Genomic DNA, 22,732 nt, shown 5'->3' with positions numbered 1-22,732 from the left:
TATTCTCTCTGATTTCAGCTTTGTAAATGTTGCTGGTCTGGTCCAAGAATCAGTAAAAGTGAGAAATATTCTGTTAGCCTGGTTTTCTTTCATTCAAGGGATTTTTAGCAACAAGCAGCATCATGCAGTTGTAACATTTTAGGGGTCAGTATTGCTCCAGTATAATGCCAATCCAGATTGGTCAGGACCAAAACAGGTCATTTGTTTTCTGCAGAATTCCTTTTCAAAGCACAAGCATTGGAGAAGCAACAAATGTATTGCTATTTTCATTATCACTACTACAGACAAGACACTTTTGAACTCTTTCATTTTTTGATTTGTGCATTTCTTTTTAATTTTTTTTTTTTTTACTCAGATGAGTTTCATTTATACCACATCCTGTCCTCCTCTGTTTGGCACTATGTTACCCAGCACATATTCACACTACAAGCAAACTGCTCCAGGGATCAGATTAAGTGTGCCAGTTATTGTTCTCTGGTCCATCCCAGGGTTTGGGATGTGTTTACAGCGGTGTGATCTGCTCCAGAAACCATGGTAACTGCCATGGTAAATTTTTTTTTTTAAGATTTAGCATAAAAGCACTCATAATGTAACCTATCTGCATTTTTAGGTCAACATGTTTCAGTCTTTTTTGTAAAACATCAAAATGTCCTTTTTACCACGTTTGGGTATGTTTTTATAGATGGTTTTGATGATTCTAATTTCTCTTAAAGTACTTTTATTAGGGCAAACTCTAGGAGTAGTATTAGAAATGTATTTACCTTCCTCTTTTCTACCTGTATTTTGCAGTCTTTGAGTGTTTACATCATGAGTAGATGTCATTTTCAGTAATATCTGCAGAGCTAGGTCGAACTGTTTAAGCATATATGTAATAAAAGCTAAATATTTAAAGACTCCCCTAAATAAAGTGGCTTAGAGTTCAAATTATATGCTGCCTATAGCATAATTATTCAGCTGCTGTGAGTGTTTAAGTCTACACAGATATAAAGCACTTAGTTAGCCTACAATCTCCCTATGCATTGTCTGATGAAAGTAGTGCTCTCTCCTGCTCTACTGCAACCTGAATGAGCTACAAATGTTTGTTGATTTGTCATATGAAATGCAGTTTTCTTCTAAAATACTTCTATTTGCCTGTGCTTTGCTGTAACTGAAATATCTGACTTTTGAGTCTTTCTGTCAGTGACAAATTCACCTCTAATGACAGATTTTTTTGTGAATATTTTATATTTTGACATTTCTGGACATTTTAAAGAAATTAAGTGAACAATGACAACTGCAGTGACTTTATGTTGTGTAATGGGGGCTTTTAGACACAGATGTGAAAGCAGGTCTGCTGTCCCAATATACTCACAGGTGGCTCAATCATTACATCTCCCTCCCCTTTAGACGCAGACAGAGCTGAATGTGTTCTCCTCTTCATGTTAAGACTGTATATGAATAGCGCATTGGATAAACCTGTATTAGATGGGCTGTTACTGTTCACTTCTTAAAGTTTAAACTGGAGGTCTTCACCAGGGGGTCCGCGACCCCTAGCTGGTCCACAGAGGTATTGCATGGGGGTCGGAATGTTTGGGTTGATTAGACTTTTTTTGATATTCCCCTCCTGCAATTTTTTTCCACTTATTGAAATTTCTTTAAATACACATTAACATGAATTCAACATGGTAGTAAACAGATAAAGACATAAATGCACACATTCAGCGACACACAGGAGCTCTTTTAAGCTGGGCACCATTTCATTCGCAACACCTGTCCCATCAGCGAGGAATCAAAATCAAAATCAAAAACACTTCAACAATCCCAGGGCGAAATTACTTTCGTTACATTACTCCATATGTAATAGAGTGACTATAGGACCAGTTTGATATAACACAATTTTATACAATATATATATATAATTAGGGTGGTCCCCGCACCATCTTGCCATCAGTTTGGGGGTCCTTGGCCTGTAAAGCGTGGAAGACCCCTGGTTAAAACTGTAATCACTGAAAAAGGACTTGAAAGTTTCTTCAAAGTGTCTCTTTTGGGTAACTCTTGACAGCAGAAAGTCTTGAAAAACTTGGGAAGTCTGAACTATGGAAAACCTTTAATTTGTAGATCTATACATAATCACTCACTTTTTGTCTTTTACGTGATGCTGATTTCTTGGTGTATTATAAAATGTAATTTGATCAAATTTGATTTAATTTAATGGGAGTATAATTAATTTTCTGGAATTTAGTTTATATTGTTGTAAACAGATTCAAATATCAAGATTTTGCCCACTTGAGATGATTGTTTATAAAGAAAAAGTACCCAATTTGTATATGAACATTATTTTTAAGGACATTTCATTCCAATGTGGTGCCTTTTTATAATATAATGTGTTTTAATGTGTTTGTTTGGGTACAGGATGATCAGGTCGTTCTACAGTGCACTGCCTCCGTTCTAAAGGAGCAGCAGATCAAACTCTGTCTGTCCTGCGAGGGTTTTGGGAACCGACTGTGCTTTCTGGAAACCACATCCAACGCTCAGGTAAGAGCCTTCACTGTGCTCCTGTCTTTGCCCTCTTTCCGACCTCCCGTGTTTCACCTGTCGGTCCTCCACTCCTCTGCAGAATGTGCCTCCAGACCTTGCTATATGCACATTCATCCTGGAACAGTCGCTCTCAGTCCGGGCCCTGGTGGAGATGCTGGCCAACACAGTGGAGATGACCGAGGTGAGCTGAAAACCTTTCTTTTTTACCTTCCCTTTCTCTACCTACTATCCTTTATCATCAGCATATCTGGTGTTCAAGCCTGGATTTATGTTGAACCAGCAAGGAAATACGATCAAGGTATAAAATATCAGGACAAATATTCCTTTTTAAGAGAGATATATTATGATTTTTATGGGGAATTATATGTTAGGATTGTCTTTCTCATAATTCATTATTCTCCAGTTAAGGGTTTCAGAGTCATATCAGAAAAGAACATCATGTTAAGGAAATAACTAAGTACACCCTTGGTAAAAGTTTTCAGCTTAAATGGGGCTAAAACAATTTTTCGGATTAATTGCGACTAATCAAATATTGAAATAATTGTCAATTAATTGTTAACTGTAGTATAGAGTCTCTAACCATGCCTTTAGCTGACAGAGCAACTCAGAGCAATAGTTATAACAAAATTGTAAGAAAATATTTAAATTCCTTGCATTTAATATCAGAAAAACTTTGCCTGGTTTAATTCTTTGAAACTCTTCTTTAAGGATCCTTTAGTTATCTGATTGTTAATCAATTAATCGCCAAAAATAATCGACATATTAATCTATTAGCAAGATAATCGTTAGTTGCAGCCCTGCCTGCAATTACTCAAATTACTTTTTCAATCTCAAAAGTCAGGGTTAATTTTGGAGAAGGATAACCTCAAGTTTAAAACATTTAAGAAAATTGTTCATCTTCCAAGGAACGGATGTCCTATTAGACTTACATAAAGTTCAGAGTGAATGCTTTGAGAATATGGAAAACAGGCGATAACCCGAACTCCGACTCCACAGGCCTCAGTTAGCATGTAAGACGTTAAAGTTATTAACAGAATAATTACAGAAAAGCTTGAAAAGTGACATTGATCAGTAGTTTTTGAGTATAGATGTATGACCTAAATGTCAGCATAAAGATCACATTAACTGTGAAGCACGGTGGTGGGAAGGTAGTGATTAGCTTTTTTTCCCTCTAAAGTCACCTAACCTGGGTATCTTGCCATCATTCGGTCAAATCTGATCTCATTCGTATATAATTGCAACCCACTGACAGTTGGTTTGACAGCTGAGGCTAAGGCCAAACAGGGTCATCAACAAGACAATGATCCCAAAGACTGAAGCAAACTGTTTACAAAATGGCTGAAAAAGATACAAATTCAGTTTATCACCATGGCCCAGTCAGACCCCTAGTGAGACTTTGAAGGTATAGTGGTGGATTTTCACGAGAGCATGCAAGAAACCATTTCTCCTTGTGCACATTCTTTTTAAACGTTGCTGTTTGCTTCGCTTACTTTCCAAAAGAATATTTGCAATTTTTTCAATATATCAGACTCACCACCTGTAAGTGAAAATGGGGACGAGCATGTAGGACGTCCTTACGTAAACATATCACCAGAATGATTGACAATTACGAGGACCACTTATTTTTATGATCCACCCGCAATAAGAACATCCTCCAATATACCTTTAAGAAAGCTATGCAGAATTAAATGCATGCAAAGCTTAATAAACCCAGGTGTTGTAGTGAGGAATAAGCCAAGATTCCTCAACAACGAAGTAAGAGACAGACACAAAACATCACTGAGGGTTATCACAGCTAACGAGGGACTAACAAGGTATTGAATTATGGGGGTGTGCTTAGTTTTTTTCTAAGAAAATGTTTATTAATCAGTTACTCTTTGTATATTTTGACGATCCTAACCCTTGCAGCTGCAGCTGCATCTGAAACAAACATGACCTGATGACCTAATTACGATTCCTACTACTTCTTTTTACTTGCTCTCTGACACCCCTCCCCCCTTCCCATCTTTGCTTTCTGCCAAGCAGGCAGTCGATTTGGACAAATGGGTATGTCTGTTAACACGTTCTACTTCCTGTATGTCCCAAACGACTCCACTTGTCCTTGTTCCTGTCCTGTCGGCGTCTGAATGTCCTTGACTGAAATAATCTAGCAGAAATTGATTCCTTTATGTTTACCTGTTATGTACATGGTATGTGATATTTCCTGCTTTACTCCATAGGTAGAAAGATTTGTTCCTAATGATTCCAGCCCAGTGTGTCTCAGTATTTCCTTTCCATTTCATGCAGTGTCTCCAGCTCCACTTTACCTTCATGATAATAATCCTAATTTGCTTAATGTTGGCAGTCTCCGTTTGCATCATTTTTGTCCATCAGTGATACCATAAGGCACAATACAGCTCCTTTTTACTCACAAATTTATAAACTTACTCAGAAATGGGCTAAATGGGATTAAACTTTAATCAGCTCATGTTAGTTAAACATTTGGTATTACTTCAGTAAAACACCAGTCTTAATCTTTATAATAAAAATATAAAGTCGCTCTTCTGTCTTTTTGTTGTCATTTTAGCATATTTGTTTTGTGATGGTCCTCTTGGAGCCCCTAAACTTATCCAATAATTTCTTGCTAAGAGGGAAGAATTGCTGTTGAGTCAGTGCATCAGTGAAATCCAATGTGTTCTTGTAGACAGAAGAGCTTTTAGTGATTGGCATCCTGAACTAATTAAACTGCTTTTTATTCTACTCAGGATCAAATTAGTTTTCATTTGTGGTGTAGATAAAATTGTAATGATGAAATTATATTGTATTAATTATAATTCTGTAAACCATTAAACTAAATAAAAGTAATACATAAAAACTGGACTGGATGTTAACAGATTTTAAAAAGTAATTTGATTATTTATGTCTGGATTAGAATCCGATCTTTTTATGGTATAGAGTAGTTTGAGAAAACATATGTTGTGAACTGGTTCGTACTGAATTGGACTGCATCCACCATTGGCAGTAAAACAACCCCACAGCATAATGCTGCCTACCCCCTGATTGACAGCTGATAATCTTTACTCTGTAAAGCCCTCTTTGATTCCTTAAAAAAATACCTACATATACACATGTTAAACAAATAATTTGTCTCATTTGACTGTAAGTTAAAAGCTGTCCTTCTTGGATGCAGCTGAAACTGCTGGAGTTTTAGTTTCTGACTGGCTTCTGATAGGCTTTTATCTAAGCTTTAGAGTTTGGGTGAAATGCTTCAAATTGGGTCTTCAACAGGGGATCCGTGACCCCTAGGGGGTCCACAGAGGTACTGCATGGGGGTCACGAAAGTTTGTTTTTTTTATATTCCCCCTTACAATTTTTTCCACTAATTGAAATGTCTTTAAATACACATTAGCATGAATTCAACACACTGTAGTAAACAGATAAATGGAGGCAGAAGATGCTTTCAGTCATCAATGCACACATTCAGCGACACACAGGAGCTCTTTCAAGCTGGGCACCGTTTCGTTCACAACACCTGTCCCATCAACCATGAATCAGAATCAGGAATACTTTAATAATCCCAGGGAGAAATTACTTTCGTTACATTACTCCATATGTAAGAGAGTGACTATAGGACCAGTTTGATATAACACTATTTCATACAATATAATTTTGGGGTCCCCGCTCCATCTCGCCATCAGTTTGGGGGTCCTTGGCCTGGAAAACGTTGAAGACCCCTGCTTTAAATAATACTCCAGGTAAATTAATAGAGCAGGATTAATAGTCAGATATCCAGTTCAAATCAAAACTTATGTCATTCATAATTCAGTGTAGGTGTATGTACACATCTGAGCCTACAAGAATTGTTTGTGATGAATTGAAAAAATTAAACCGTATTACTGAAAAACCATTTCCACCAATTTCTGTTTTAACTAATTGTTGTTGTAACTTGCATGATCATTTCACAAAGAGTCCAGGATGAATAATAATAGAAAGATTTAAAAAAAAACTCTGGGGACATTTTGCGATAGTTGTTATTAACAGCCAGTTCAGGCTTTATTGAACCTTCAGGAGGATTGGAATAGCCTGGCACGCAGCCCTGCATATAGTCCCACCTGCCTCCGTCAGAAAAGGATGAGGAAATTGGACACCCACAGAGCTCAGGATGATTGAGTCTCCCCTTTTAACACAGAAGCATTCAGGAGATCCCCTATAATGCTACCTCCTGTTTCATCAAACCTACTGCTAATGCCAGCTGGGGTTAATGACATCCTACCTGCTCTGATTTTATCCTGTGCAATTATAGATGACTAAAGGTTATCATCCTTCTGTTGGCTGAACTAAATGGTTATTTGACTTTACCCATTTAAAACTGCAACAATAATAGTTATGGTGGGTGTTAATTGTGATTAAAGGAGCAGTAGGAAATCTTTTCTGACATATTTTTTACCATGTGGCTTGAGGATCTCCCCACAGCCGCGTAGCAAGCAGTGAAATAGAAGGTCTGGAAGTGAAATGGAAAAAAAGGTCCCTTCTACAGTGTGAAATCATTGAGTAACGTCCACCAATCTCAAAACACCGTCCGTGATCCACTATTGGTTCCTGACACGTCAGTTGTCAAACTTAAAGGATATTAATATTTTTACTTTGACCCATTTATTTTTTTACATCTCTATATCCTCTTTGAGAGAGAGGAGATAACTCGCTGTGATAGCTTGTTATTTCTCCGTCTTACATTTAGTTGAGAAATGCCACTCACCTGTTATCTTTAATTCAGTATGAAGGAGGTGGTTGTGGTTAAAAATGGGAGACCGAGCCCATAAACATGTTCCTTCCTGGTTCCAAAAAGGTTTACCCTTTTCTTCAAAAAAAAAGAAAAAAAATTGTTGCTTATTAGGTTGATAGTAAAAAAACCCTAAACTGAAAGAGAACCAAAGTTCAGAGGTTAGAGTGTAGTTTAGATCAAGACTAGAGAAATATGAACTTCTATTGAAATACTAATTTCAAAACCCCACAGTATAACTTATTTTATCTTTGACCTACATTCTTAATCAATGCTTCAACCAGTGAGGCTTCAGCTGTCATTGGAAGGCTTTCCACCAAGTTTAGGAGGTTTTTCTGACATTTGTTTATGTTACTTCCCACCTCATGTTTGAGTTTCTGCCGCTTTTAGTTGCTTTTACTTTACAGCTGGCCGTTAAATATTCAGTATTATGGAAATTTCCAAATCAAATTTATGGCACAGGTGGCATCCTAACATAGTACTGTGGTGGAATTCACAGAGTTAGTGAGAATGACAATAATGTCTTTACTGTGGTTATTTTTTATTCTTCTCTATGGCAGGGCCTTTGACAATATGTTCTGTCGCAGTAGCATAATCTAACATTTTTGTTTTTTTATTACCGGTAGTTTTATTTTTAGATGGAAAATTGTGGACACTCATAAGGACTCCTATAGAACACATGTAGGCTTTAACACTGTTTGTTTTAATAATCACTGGAGGTTCTTGGGGTATATGTCACCTCTTTCTCATTTCTCTTCAAAATGATGAAGAGCAAAGAACATTTCATTAAGATAAGGCAGGTTTATCAACTTCTACATCTAAACCGGTTTATTTGAGACATTTGGTGAAATTTATTTTTCTTTCACAAATGTAAATGTGAAAAAAAAAAAAAAAACTTGACTGGAAGATCTTAGATAATCATTGGAGTGCATCATTAACTCTTTCAGCTGACTGATGTAAAACATGACATAAGAACAAAACAGAAATTGTTCACCAGACACAAAATTAACCTTCCTCCATGACCAGCTTGTGCCAGACACACGATGGAGAGCTGAAGATGGAGGACCAAGATTCTGGATGCTCTGACGATTATCCCAGTAATGTCCCTTTGAAATAAATAAGTGTTGTTTTTCTGTCTTTTCCTCACTTAGTCGTCACAAGGTGGAGGTCATCGCACCTTACTGTACGGTCACGCCATTCTTCTGAGGCATCACCACTCAGGCATGGTGAGGCTTTAACCACTCTAATGAGACATACATCTGTTTATGTCAAAGCAAAGTTAAACTAAGGATTTTCTTCTCCAGTATCTGAGCTGTTTGACCACATCCCGATCTCTCACTGACAAGCTGGCCTTCGACGTGGGCTTGCAAGAGGATTCCATTGGTAATATACAGCATAAAAACCTTCAAAATCACTTTTCTAGATCTTTGACGAGTTTTCACCAGTGGTGCCTCCAGAAACGTTTCACATGGGTGGCCAGATGGGGCCAATAAAATATTAGGGTGGCACACTGAAACTAAAAGCCATAATTCAAATCATTTGAATCTTCTATTGTGGTAAACCTGCCTGTAGAAATCTTAAAGACTTAAGTAAACACCTACCCATAGCTTGGTGTATTGTGTGATTTTTAATGTTATGCCACTTGCTGTGTATTATGCGATGTAATGCTAAACTGATGCTACTACAATTTACACTGGTGAGTGGGGTGGCCACAGAGGTGGCCAGGGCAATGCACAGGGTGACCGTGGCCACCCCCTGGTAGCGCCACTGGTTTTCACTAAATTGTACCACACTCTAAACACCTGTTTGGTCTTTCTCTCTTTGCAGGTGAGGCGTGTTGGTGGACAATTCATCCAGCCTCCAAACAGAGGTCAGAAGGTGAAAAGGTCAGGGTGGGTGATGACCTCATTCTCGTCAGCGTGTCGTCTGAGAGATACCTGGTGAGGCGTGTTGTGCTTTTTGTACTGTGTTCAATACTTTCCTGGAACTCATTCTCCTTCCTTCCTCTTTCCTCAGCATCTGTCCTACGCCAGCGGAGATCTGATGGTGGATGCCTCCTTCATGCAAACTCTGTGGAATATGAACCCGATTAGTTCAGGATGTGAATTAGCTGAGGGTAAAAACCTTTACTTAGAAAAAATCAAACACATTTGGCACAAGGTGCGGTAACATAAAAAACCCTGTGAGCTTTAACATTAAACATCCTAATCAAAGTCTTTTAAATTTAGGATGTAACTGACAAATTTTCAGCATTTATTTTTGTTTCGTTCACAGACTGACCTTAAGGCAAATTACCTTAGAAGGTGGAAACTGTTAGTTTCGTTTCCGCATAACCATTCTCACTATCTAATAATGAAAATTACACACTTTAGTTTTTTTAAGATGAACTTATATCCTGCAGACTGCTGAAGCTACTGCCTTTGTAGAGAAGCTTTCAGTGTCACTCAGTTGATAAATCAACAGTACCTGGGTGCGCAAAAATCGTAAAGGACCCACAAGGGTGTATTCCGTCTCTCACATGATTGCAATTATCTTTTTCTAAGGACAGTAAATAATTGAAATAGAATTAAGTAATTAAAACATTACAATGGATATGCTTTTAACTGTAATTAACAAAGAGCATTAAAAATAGCTGTTATTTTGTCAGCTGTTTGTGTTTTTAATGTTATGCTTTACTGCCTTAGGGTAACTTACTGTAGACATAAGAAGTGTACACTGATGCCTCCTGACCATCATGTGGTTACACTCTTGTTAAATGCAGCAGTGTTTCCAATTGTATTTCTGTTGATTTTAAACTGTACTGTGCCTTTAAACAGCAAATATAAAAGCAAACGTTGACCTATTGATGAATCCAGTGAAAGCAATGAATGTACTACTCAGCTTGATTGACCATTTAGGCACAGCTTCCAAGTTTAGTTTAAAGAACTCGGGTAATTAATCGCTTTCTTTTAAAACAGCAGGTTATAAAAGGATCTTTATGGGTTTGTGTCGCAGGGTGACTAAAGGGTGTAGGGGTTAGGATGCAGAGGGATGCAGAGGGGTGAAGGGTTACCAAGATAAGTCAATGTTTGGAACGTCTAGAGTTGGGAAGGTTGGTTTTTAGTTACTGTCATCCTTGTTAATATTAATTTTTGCATAAAAGCGGATATCCAAAGCTGATGGAAAATATTTAAATTCAGATTTTTTTCATGATAAACTAATAATGAAACTTACACCTGAGTGAAAAAAACTACTAAGGAGATCTGTTGACTCCTAATCAAGCAGTTAAACTTTTTCATACTTTTTGTTTTAATCATAGAAAATCTGAAGACGTCTTCAATGGGTGCATGCATAAAAACAGCAGGAGGCAGCAGAATAATATTTTTGTTTGTTGGTTCTTTCAGGATATCTGACCGGAGGCCACGTTCTCAGGCTGTTCCACGGCCACATGGATGAGTGTCTGGCCATCCCAACGCCAGAGGAAGGAGAGGAAAAGCGAAGGTAATATAAACTGAAACCAAGAGATTGTCAAATGGAACACCTCCTAGCGGATCAGCGGATACATTTTCACTCATGGTTCTGCTGCAGGACGGCTCATTATGAAGGCGGAGCTGTGTGCAGTCAGGCCCGGTCCCTGTGGAGGCTGGAGCCCCTCAGAATCAGGTAATAATAGCAAGGATTGTTACTTTAGTTTATAGTTACATTAAACATAGGAGGTGTAAAAAAATGGTGATGCATTTCTACCCACATTTTAGATCATCTTGGGACTGTAATTTTAAATGACTGCATGCCATCAGATTTTATTGTGTTTTATTATAAACTTCTTTTATTGTTATAAACTTCCTTGGTTCTGTTTTGTTCCTGCAGTTGGAGCGGCAGCCACATGAAATGGGGTCAGTCTTTCCGTATTCGCCACATCACCACGGGCCGGTACCTCTGTCTGGATGACGACAAGGTTCTGATGGTGGTGGACCCAGAGAAAGCCAACACCAAAATGTCCGCATTCTGCTTTCGTGCCTCAAAGGTTGTATAGAGAATTTTAATGGCCTTAATACTATGTTGTCTATTCTACCTAATAATTCACTCTGTAGCCCCACTGATTGGTGGTTTATTTTCCCTGAGCAGGAGAAGGTGGATGTGGCTCAGAAACGAGACGTTGAAGGAATGGGAATTCCTGAGATCAAGTATGGAGAGTCCATGTGTTTTGTTCAGCATGTCTCCACAGGACTGTGGCTGACATATGCAGCCCTGGATGCTAAGGCTGCTCGGCTGGGAACGATGAAACGAAGGGTGAGACTAAATCCAATATGTCTGATCAATAAAAAGATGAGCAACGGTAAAGATAATATTTGAGCAAAGATGGAGTCTCTAATACTGTACGTGTATTTAGAAAATCGGATCATATCTATCCTAAACTGTAAACTGAAGAAAGGTTCAAATATATCATCAAACATGTTTAAAACCTCAAAGAGAACTTAGCTAATGTACAAAAGTATGTTTAATTGATTGGTTTTGAGTAATTAATCTTGTGAAAGAATTAAAAAGTGGAATTGTCATGATTGGTTTATGTGATCTGACCCACATGCAGAGAACCACTCAGAGACCAAGTGAAAAAGTTTAACAGGTTTATTAAATGTAGATGAATAACAAAAGTTGGATCTGGAACACAGTGGACCAGTGAACCAGAACTGAAAGTCTGAAGGGGAGATCACAGTGATCAATTCAGGGACCGTAGGAAATTTGACTGAGACTCCAATATTACTGGAGGGGGACTCACGTTTACGGGGGCTTTTTTCAAGCCTTGACTCCAGCTTGTCTGGGTTAATCCAGAGAAGAGGGAACTCGTTGGAGGGCGGACAGATAGACAAGCGTTGGACCCAGAGGAGTAAAGGAGCAGACTGTCACTTGGATTTTCGAAGAGAACTTGAACGGATCATGTGGAGGTTTTCCCCTGCTCAGTGTGAACTCAGTTAATCCTTCCAGGGGGAGAAGGTCCAGGTATCCAGTTACACAGGAAGGCTTCCTGCCGAAGAAAAAAGACAAAAACTAGATAAGATTCAGAGAAACAAAGCATAGGTTAGACTCTGCTAATCTCAGCTTGGCTAGAGTACCCAATACTGGCAAACACTCTGGCATCGAGGTACTGACAGCCCACTGTTCAAATACTCCTCCAGTAATGATCCAACGAGCCGCAGGTGTGCAGGGAGGCCCAACGAGGACAGGGCACCACCTGGTGGTGGAGAGAGAAAAACACAAAAACAACCCATACAAACTGGATTCCTAACAGGAATTAAATATGTTTGAAGCAGTGAATTAAGAAGAGAAAATTTACCTTTATTTACCCAGGTGTGGATAAAAGGTGTGGACGGGACTGTTATCATAAGTCATGCATCACATGCTGCAAGCAGGGATGAGGTTTAACAGCTTAAAGGAACTGTAGCAATCAGGGATAAAAACCTGTTAATAACCAGAGATGGAAGACAAAAGTAAAACTGATCTAACAAATAAAGAGAAATGAAGGAATAATTGCATTCTGTAAATATTGTAAGTATAGCCCCCCACAATTAAGACCAAAATGTAAATAAACTAAAAAAATGTTCAAAAGTAAACATTTTAATTTAGTCCCATAATTCTCTGGGGATATTTTTTCAATGTCATATATGTACAACCTTTCTAAAAATTAGAATGGCCAGTCTCCTTTATGGTATTTTGTGTAATCAATTATAACCAAATTTAACCTGAAAAGAAACAGTGTGCTGCAGATTAACATATAGAGCAGGGGTCAACAATGTGGGGCCCATGGGCACCAAGGGGCCCTCAAGGACCACATGGGGCAAGTCTTTTGAAAATAGAACTTGCCAGTGCTCTTCTTTTTCAATCATTTATACTGCATTTCAAAATGGCATGTCTAAAATAAAATTAGAAATGAAAATAAAAAATAAAAATATCTTTAATATACGAAGTTTAGGTGAATGCTGACCCTGCAGTTCATAGGTCATAGGTCCATATTAGTAGCCCTTCCCATAAAAGGATAGTTAGACAATCAAACCTTCCTGATGTTTTTTCCTCTAAACTTACAATTAGATAAAAAACCATGTTTGCTTTTCACAGCTTTAAAAGAAAAGTGGATTTTAAAAAATGTTGATCCATTTGACTCGATCAAATGAAAATCTAATGAAGATTGATGGCTGACTGATTGGTGCATCACATGCCCGCTTGGATTATCTACCCCAATATTTAAGGAATATTTTAGACACCAGGGGAAACATCACATGATGCATTAAAGGAGCAACTTCAACAACTACAACAGCAAACCAAAAATAGCTTTAGGTTTGTGTTTGTGGCTGACTCCTTGCGATCAGGGTGCAGAGGGGAAGATCAGCTGTTAATAAATGTGTAATGTGTGTTTTCAGGTCATTTTGCATCAGGAAGGCCACATGGATGACGCTTTAACTGTGTCTCGCTCCCAAACCGAGGAGTCTCAGGCTGCTCGAATGATTTACAGCACCACAGGGCTTTTCAGGCAGTTTATCAAGTAGGTTTTTATGTTTTTTTCAGCTGAACTTTGTAGGGAATCGAAGCTAATTAGGGATTTTCTTTGACTTAGCTTGGAAACAGTCTGACTTTTTCTGCTGCCTTCCAGGGGACTGGACTCTCTGAGTGGGAAGAACAAGTCTCCAGGATCAGTGTCTCTTCCACTGGAGGGAGTTATCCTTTCCCTTCAAGATCTCATCTTCTATTTCCGTCCACCGGAGGAGGAACTGGAGCACGAGGAGAAGCAGACCAAGCTCCGCTCCCTCCGCAACCGGCAGAACCTCTTCCAGGAGGAGGTAAGATCCAAGCTGCCTTTTAAACCAGCCCTCATGGCACTCTGTCTCTCAAGGGGTGGGGTGGAGGGGGGTGTCCAGTTTTCAAAAATAAAGCTCTGGGGAAATGATATCCCAGAGCAATATAATAGCACAATAGATTTGTTTTTGTAATGTTTAGGAAATGTTCAGTCAGAATTCTGCACCTGTTGACATGTATCTTGGTTTACTGTTCATGAACAAGATACTTTCATCTGTCTGGGACAGTTAGTTTTTTTTTTTTTTTTTTATTTGATATAAATATTTTATTTTACTAAATTGTCAATGAGTATTTATTTATTTTTTTCAGTTTTCTGTTATTCAAAATCCTTGTGTAAATTTTAATGGGCAGGAATGTAAAAAGACTTTATTGCAAATGTTTTAGGGAATAAAATCATGTATAATAAACCCAGACAGAAAGGGACATGAGAAAAAGGGAGAGGTGATAAGAATGAAGGGGAGAAAGAAAGAGATGGAGAGAAAAAACAAACCAAAACAGCACAATTTAGGTCTTATGTATACGGTGTAGAAATAATTGTAAAGTTTTTTTTTTTTTTTTTCTGTCTGTCTTTGTTTGGCTGTCACATGGTTGCAAAAAAATATTGTCCCATTATTCTTGATAATATTGGTTTAGTTCTTTGAGGTATGGCGCATCATATTTGTCTCAGTGGGGTGGAGGTTTGACAGGACCGAAATGCAGACACTGAAGCTGAAGTGGTTTCTTGAAAATTTCATAACAAAAAGGGTAATAGAAGAAAAAAATCCAAAAACAGAAATCCTCAAGATCTACAAAAAAAAATAAAATAAAAATTTATGCCAGGAATATTCACAACAAGGGGGCAAAGAAATGACGACAAACCAGCAAAGATTGCCTGAACAGGAGGAGAATATATGGGAGAGAGAAGCAAAGACCGGCTAATTAGCAGATTGGAAGCAGGTGTGAACAGAGGAGCCAAGAAGGGAGCTAGGGGAGAGGAGACTGACAAAGGAGGGCAACAAGAAATATCTAAGAACTCATATACAATCAAAAATAATTAGAACACAAATTGGAAATAAGGTCAATGAAAACTCAGAGATAAAACTTAAACAGAACCAAAACCATGAACAATATTCTGCAAACATAAATTCGGGTTCCTGGTCACAGTATGTCAGCCAAATCAAGGCCTGGACTTTGGTCCATTGCAACATCTGAATTCTGTTATTTTTATTTTATTTACTGTTGATTATCCAGTTTGGAACAAGCTTCATTATTGCCTATAGAATACAGTGGTTTACTCAGAAGACCAGTTCCTAAATCTGCAAAATAAAATCCATATCATAATCTCTCCAGGCTCTTTACGTTGGTGTGAAAATGTGTTTGTCCCATTTTTTTGTTTTTCACACTTAGCTGTTGTTATCATAGACAACAAATGTAAACAAAACAAAACAAACACAGATAATATTAAATAAAGTTTTTTTTATTATTAAGGAAAAAACAAATCCAACCTACATTTCCCTGTGGAAAAAAGGGATTGGCCCCTAAACCTGATAGCTGGTTTGGCCATCCTCTCCTAACCTAGCAGGCCGGATTGATAATGTGTAGCACTCACGTTATTAATCTGGGACCGCCCCGACTGAATCAGTTTGGGGGAATAAGGAACATTCAGCAGAACTTTGTTAGCTGATTGGGCAAATTGACACCGAGAGCACACCAGCAAAGGTTGGTTTTAACTAGAGCAAAACATTTCTGCTAAAAATCTAAATTGCGATCATTTTGAACCAATATTGCGATTTTATTTTGATTTTCTTTTGCCCTAACCCCGAGCTAGTAGATGTTTCAACCCAGGTGTTCAGTTTTTTGAATGCCTACCTGTCCAGAGTCCATTGTTACAGGACTTTACCTATTGTGTGAAAAAGTTCTTACTTCTACTTGCATGCATGGATCTGTGTGCTAGCTACAACTATCTCGACTTTTCTGTGTGGTGACACACTCACTTAAAGCGTTTAAGCTAAAGGGCTGGAGTGAGAAATTTAGAGTCTTTCATACATTAAAACTGACTGCCTCAGGGATTGGAAAATTGTGTTTTGTTAAATTGTGATTCTAGCAAATGCAATTCATTGCCCAGTGTAAGCTTTAACAAAAAAGCTGTATAACATGAAATATTAGAGTATTTGCTGCCATATTCCTGATCGAGAGACTTTTGAGCTCTTTAAAACTTGAATTAGATTGTGGTATTCACCTATTTTGAAAATGGCCTCATAACTCCTCTGAGTTGTGTCTCTGATGCCATAGCTGATGCCTTTGCATCTTTTTATACACACCTGTATACGCCAGAGCAGAAACTGGGGAGTTGGGAGTAGCGGCCTAGTGGTTAGGGCATAGAGCTTAGAATTCTGAGGTTCTGAGTTTGAGCCGCTAAATGATTGACCCAGTTGGTTGGAATTTTGTCTTTAAACATTTGTTAGTGTGTCTTTTGCTGAAGTTTCCTCTTATCCACAGAACTGTTGAATCTCAGGATTTCCTTCAATCAGCGTCACAAGCAGAAACAAACATGACACACTACATTTTTTCTTCCTTCAGGGAATGATCACCATCGTGTTGGAGTGCATCGACCGCCTCAACGTCTACAACACGGCTGCACACTTTTCTGAATTTGCTGGCGAGGAGGCAGCTGAGTCGTGGAAGGAGATTGTTAACCTCCTCTATGAGCTGCTGGGTAAAGAAACAGATTTACACAAAGTGATGCCTCTGTTCGATAGGTATTAATACCGTGCTGTGTTTCCACCATGCAGCTTCTCTTATCAGAGGAAACCGTTCGAACTGTGCGTTGTTCTGTGACAACCTGGACTGGCTGGTCAGCAAACTGGACCGACTGGAGGCCTCTTCAGGTAAGCTGGAGCTGATTGGTTGGATTTTATAGGTTTGCTGGATCAAAGACCTTTCTGTGACCAGGTGAAGTCAAAAACTGTTTTCTGAAAACCTTTCAGATGTTTTTTTTTTTATCTTTTAATGTATCTAAAAACATGATGACTGATTCCCTCCTTGTCTGCATTTAGGAATCCTTGAGGTTCTGTACTGTGTTCTGATTGAAAGCCCAGAGGTTCTAAACATCATTCAGGAGAACCACATTAAATCCATCATATCTCTGCTCGATAAGCATGGAAGGAACCACAAGGTGGGTGTTTTCCACTGCATCCTGCTTTTTAGAACAAAATGGACCAATTTTTTTTCACATAGAGGTAAAATGTTGTTTTTTTTTCTCTTTAGGTTCTGGATGTCTTGCGCTCTCTCTGTGTGTGTAACGGCGTTGCTGTGAGGTCCAACCAGAACCTCATCACTGAGAACCTGCTACCAGGCCGAGACCTCCTGCTTCAGACCAACATCATCAACTACGTCACCAGGTCTGAACATATTAATACCTTTTTTCTGTGCCGGTATTTTTCTTCACTTGTCATGTCTTTGTGTTCTACTTTCTAAAGTTTTGGCATCAGCCGGATTTGTTTTTGACTTCACTTTTCATTCTAATAATTTAAGATAAAAAGGTTCCCACATTTTATTTGTTTTTTGTTTTTATGAAGGAATAATTCCCCAGATTTTCTGAAAACACTTTTGGGCCGTTTGCATTTCTTTGTTCCATCACATTTTGTTTCATTTGAATTTAATTGTTCCTCTTTTTTTTTTATCTTTCTCTAGGCACCAGTTTTATATTTGAAAACATTTTTCAAATAAAAACACTTTGGAACTCAATCATCATTGTTTTTACTTATATAATAATTTCTCAATATCATGAATATTACTTTTTATTTCATTTTACATAAATAACATTTATTTTTATGCAGCTATTCAGCACATTTAAGTATTATATTAACTATTTTTTCATTAATTTAATGGAAAAATCTATAAAAATGTGTCTTGGCGAAAGAAAAACTATTAAAATTTTTTTTTTTGTCACATTGTTTGATGTATCGATATATAATGGTTTATAGTTTGATTTGGATTTAAGAGGCATGTATCAATTCAATTCAGTTTATTTCTATAGCGCCAATTCACAACACACGTCAGGCCAAATCTCATGTCAGAGGATGAAGAGTGCACATCTAGCCAGTCACAGTCAGAGAAACAGGACTACACTGGAAAACAGGCCGATCTCGAACATCTATCAAGAAAATTGTAGTAAAATGTTCTTTTAATATATGTATAAAAAAGTCAAGTTTCCAAAGAAATGCTTTAAAAGACCTTCAGAAACATTGAAGAACTGGAAGCTGATGATGTGAATGTTGTCCTTTGTTCCTGTGCTCAGTGTAAGGCCAAACATCTTCCTTGGTACCTGTGAGGGATCCACACAGTATAAGAAGTGGTACTATGAGATGATTGTGGACTACGTGGAGTCCTTTGTGACAGCCCAGGCTACGCACCTACGGGTGGGCTGGGCCATGACTGAGGGCTACAGCCCGTACCCTGGAGGAGGCGAAGGATGGGGAGGAAATGGTGTGGGAGACGACCTCTACTCTTATGGCTTTGATGGGCTGCATTTATGGTCAGGTAGGATATTCTTATTTTAACTGTTTTAGTGTGTTACTAATAAACAGGGATGCTGCAGATGTTGGGATATTTTGCTTTGCTGTACAGGTACTGTGGCCCGCCAGGTGGCTTCGCCCAATGCTCACACTCTGGCTGCAGACGACGTAGTCAGCTGCTGCCTGGATCTGAGCGTGCCCAGTATCTCCTTCCGCATCAACGGCCATCCAGTTCAGGGCATGTTTGAGAACTTTAATGTGGACGGTCTCTTCTTCCCGGTCATCAGCTTCTCTGCTGGAGTCAAGTCAGTTCAGCACATCAATAATATTCTTTTCTTGTTTTCTTCTTGTTTATTTGTATTTTTTTCCTGATTAACTTATTTAAATTATTGGTGAAATGATTAATCCTATATAAAGAAGAAGGTGTTTTCTACTTTAAAGCTTGCAAAGGAATCTGTTTTCACCTTGTCCTTACATTTTGTCTTAATTGTTTATTTATTAAGATGGAATTCACTGTTAAACCGTAAGTTCTGTTTTTTAGACATTTTCTTTATCAAAAACTTATTTAAGATGAGGTAAAAACTAGTGAACTCTTTCATGCAAGTAACGAGCCTCCTGGAAATCCCTCATCTGCTCGTTTTCACAGGGAAGGGAGGGGCTCCTGCTCATACAGCAGGACTGATCAGGATTAATCAGACATTCATGAATCATGCAAAATACAAATTTGTGCAATTTTTTGATGATGTAATAACAATATAGTGTAACACAAGGGAGTTAGCATGATAAAGGCCATTTAAATGGCTGAAGTAGAAAGTTTAATTTCAAATCATGCTTATGTTTGTCACTATATCCTGATCTTTGCATTATTTCCCTCCAACAAAGATGTATTAAATGCTCTGCTGAGCTGCTTCGACTCATAAAAGCAGGGAGAAAAAAAAAACAGCAAGGGGCTTACGAATAAAAAAGAAAACATTAATTTACAAGGCCTTCTTCTGTTTTGTCCTCAGAGTTCGGTTCCTCCTCGGTGGTCGTCATGGAGACTTCAAGTTCATGCCCCCACCAGGCTATGCCCCCTGTTATGAGGCCTTGCTGCCCAGAGAGAGGATGCGCATCGAACGCATCAAGGAGTACAAGCATGACTTCAATGGTGTACGCAACCTTTTGGGTCCCACCCAGTCCCTCACCCACACCTCTTTCACCCCCTGCCCTGTGGACACAGTCCAGGTATTAGAATGGAGGAACTAAAATCAGATTTTGGTCAGGAAGGTTGATGATTCATCAGCTGTTGTTTTTTTTTTCCCTCCTTGCTTAGATTGTGCTGCCCCCCCACCTGGAACGTATCAGAGAGAGGTTGGCCGAGAACATCCATGAGTTGTGGGCGGTGACTCGCATCGAGCAGGGCTGGACCTATGGGACTGTGAGTTTGACTGGAAATATTGTAATAATACCTTAAAACCAACATGATTTTTTAAGATGAAAAAAATGTTTCTACTCTACAACTGCCTTTATGAAGAAAAACAAAAAGGAACTTTCTTAAAATGTGAGCAGTAACTAAACTGCATCTCTTGCCAAACAACTGTGGAGGACTAACTCTGTCATACTTAAAAATAAATACATAAATAAATAAATGCCCAATTAATTGCCTCCAAGAATACAATTAACAAATAAATGTAGGTAGAAATTAAATTATACAGTGAGACATAAATGTATATATCTCTTTTAATTAGTTTCTTTATTTATTTGCCTTTGGAATAATTACCTTATTTATTTATTGTCCCTTATAATCTTCAACTTTATTTATTTATTACTTATTTTTTAAGTGTTTATTTGTGTGCATGATATCATATTTTTGTCTTTTTGTCTGTGTATTTTTTTACCCTATATATTTCTTCAATGCTATTTATTTCAGCCTGTTGTTCTTATATTTCTGTATGCATTTCTACCTCATTATGAAAATGAGGAAGGGTGTGTCTTAGAGGGCCAAGCAGACTTTTCAAATGAGGAAACATACAAAATCAGCTGCAAATAAAATTGTTCTTTCAATTTTCACTTTTGTGTTTCTCTGCAGTTCAGGGATGACAACAAGAAACTTCATCCTTGTTTGGTGGACTTCCAAAGTCTTCCAGAACCAGAGAGGAACTACAACCTGCAGATGTCAGGGGAAACCCTCAAGTGAGTTGGAAATGTGCAGCTCAGGTTGAATCCAAGCCAGGTTCTGTAGAACATGATCACTATAGATATGTGTTTTTCCACAGGACTCTGCTAGCCTTGGGTTGCCATGTAGGTATGGGAGATGAAAAAGCAGAAGAAAATCTGAAGAAGATCAAGCTCCCCAAAACGTACAGAAACCCTCCATTTTCTTATTGCGTGTCCATTGTTAAATAATCATCCCTGTTTGCCTGAATATGTGCCTCCATGTCCTTCAGCTATGTGATGTCCAATGGCTACAAACCGGCACCCCTCGACCTCAACCACGTCAAACTGACACCGAACCAGAATCAGCTTGTGGAAAAGTTGGCGGAAAATGGGCATAATGTTTGGGCAAGGGACCGCGTTACCCAGGGATGGACCTACAGTAACGTGCAGGTGACCTTCATTCAATCTTTTATATTTATTATTTGAATTTATTTTAAAAGTTTTGATTATTTATTTATCGGAGTTGCATGTATAATTCCCATACTTCTTCCCATATCCCCTCTAGGATATCATGAATAAGCGTAACCCTCGTTTAGTGCCGTATAATCTGCTGGATGAGAGAACTAAAAAAACCAACAGAGACAGTGTAAACAATGCTGTCCGCACCCTCATCGGCTATGGCTACAATATTGAGCCTCCGGATCAGGAGAGCAGTAAGTGATTAGGAATCTCTCTGATAGTTTTTTTTTACAGAAGTTAGGTTTTTAGTGTCCTTTGATGTCTCACCGGTTTGCTCTGATGCTGCAGCTGGCCATGGCCTTGAGAATTCCCGCGGGGACAAAGTCCGGATCTTCAGGGCAGAGAAGTCCTATGCCGTCACCCAAGGGAAGTGGTACTTTGAGTTTGAAGCCGTAACAACCGGAGAGATGAGAGTAGGCTGGGCCCGTCCCTCCGTCCGCTCTGACACCGAGCTGGGAGCTGATGAACTGGCATACGTCTTCAACGGCAATAAGGTTAGTCGCCATCTTCACTTTTATTTAGTTAGTCTTAAATAAGAGTATAAAGATCATATCAGATTTGCTACTTGAGATTTAAATTCACTCTGCAGTTCAATCAGGACATAGAAAAGGAAAGTGAATATCATTTCATTTTTTAATGGATGGATGGACGGAATTGCTATAATTTTCTTCTTGGCATTTAAGATATTTCATTACACATATGTCCAAATGTTTTTTTTCTTACTGAAATAATTTTCTTAATTAAAGATCCTAAGCTATTAGAACGCATAGCAACATAGAGGCTGAAGACTGAGATTGTTTGTTAAGTTTAAGTCTAATCTCATGCCTCCTTCCAACCCTTTTCCAGGCTCAGAGATGGCACATTGGGAATGAGCCTTTCGGTCGGCAGTGGCAGTCCGGTGACGTGGTCGGCTGCATGATTGACCTGACTGAGATGAACATCATGTTCACCCTCAATGGAGAAATGCTGATCAGTGACTCGGGCTCAGAGATGGCTTTCAAAGACATAGAAATTGGGGAAGGTGATTTAAAGTATTGAAAAATAATTAAAATAATAACAATTCATTCCTGTAAAGCTATAAAGCTTTGCTACTTAAGATGAAAGATACAGAAAAAATTGAAACCAACAAACCTAGAGGATGTCTTTAAGGTCTTTTCCATAGTAGAGAGCAAACAAACAAAAAAGGCCCTTAAATGACCCAAAATTACTTTAAGAAACACACGTACGCAGTGTAACATTGTGGAATCATCCTGTAATTTGAATCCCACACAGGCCTTTTTCTGGAACATCTGCTATCCTTCATCTCCTTTGTTTCTTTTCTCACCTCTGTCCTCCTGCCTTGTCTCCTTTGGTCTTTCTACACTTCCTTTCATTTCTATTTTTTTTTATTATGTTTAATTAATTATATATATATATATATATATATATATATATATATATATATATATATATATATATATATATATATATATATATATAT

At 38.3% G+C, this 22,732-nt stretch overlaps 1 protein-coding gene across 9 annotated transcripts in view; it reads left to right on the top strand.

Moving 5' to 3' along the window:
- Positions 1-22,732, top strand: part of LOC107091628 (ryanodine receptor 1-like) — a 101,501-nt gene that overhangs the window by 26,345 nt on the left and 52,424 nt on the right. For all 9 annotated transcript variants that reach the window (XM_015385659.1, XM_015385663.1, XM_015385660.1 and 6 more), the window contains 26 exons: positions 2,392-2,514; positions 2,597-2,698; positions 8,428-8,502; positions 8,581-8,659; positions 9,104-9,216; positions 9,293-9,392; positions 10,660-10,756; positions 10,844-10,918; positions 11,123-11,279; positions 11,381-11,545; positions 13,669-13,790; positions 13,899-14,085; positions 16,661-16,796; positions 16,873-16,968; positions 17,137-17,255; positions 17,348-17,481; positions 18,381-18,622; positions 18,710-18,902; positions 19,605-19,821; positions 19,910-20,014; positions 20,666-20,769; positions 20,853-20,936; positions 21,024-21,183; positions 21,299-21,446; positions 21,541-21,746; positions 22,099-22,273. In XM_015385659.1, the coding sequence (XP_015241145.1) occupies positions 2,392-2,514; positions 2,597-2,698; positions 8,428-8,502; positions 8,581-8,659; positions 9,104-9,216; positions 9,293-9,392; positions 10,660-10,756; positions 10,844-10,918; positions 11,123-11,279; positions 11,381-11,545; positions 13,669-13,790; positions 13,899-14,085; positions 16,661-16,796; positions 16,873-16,968; positions 17,137-17,255; positions 17,348-17,481; positions 18,381-18,622; positions 18,710-18,902; positions 19,605-19,821; positions 19,910-20,014; positions 20,666-20,769; positions 20,853-20,936; positions 21,024-21,183; positions 21,299-21,446; positions 21,541-21,746; positions 22,099-22,273 (3,514 nt within the window). The remainder of the gene's footprint in view (positions 1-2,391; positions 2,515-2,596; positions 2,699-8,427; positions 8,503-8,580; positions 8,660-9,103; positions 9,217-9,292; positions 9,393-10,659; positions 10,757-10,843; positions 10,919-11,122; positions 11,280-11,380; positions 11,546-13,668; positions 13,791-13,898; positions 14,086-16,660; positions 16,797-16,872; positions 16,969-17,136; positions 17,256-17,347; positions 17,482-18,380; positions 18,623-18,709; positions 18,903-19,604; positions 19,822-19,909; positions 20,015-20,665; positions 20,770-20,852; positions 20,937-21,023; positions 21,184-21,298; positions 21,447-21,540; positions 21,747-22,098; positions 22,274-22,732) is intronic.

This window comes from Cyprinodon variegatus, unplaced genomic scaffold (assembly GCF_000732505.1).
Source record: "Cyprinodon variegatus isolate N-32 unplaced genomic scaffold, C_variegatus-1.0 Scaffold345, whole genome shotgun sequence".
NCBI classification, from domain to species: Eukaryota; Metazoa; Chordata; class Actinopteri; order Cyprinodontiformes; family Cyprinodontidae; genus Cyprinodon; species Cyprinodon variegatus.
The sequence above is the reverse complement of the archived record's forward strand: the minus strand, read 5'-3'. Positions and strand labels throughout refer to the sequence as shown.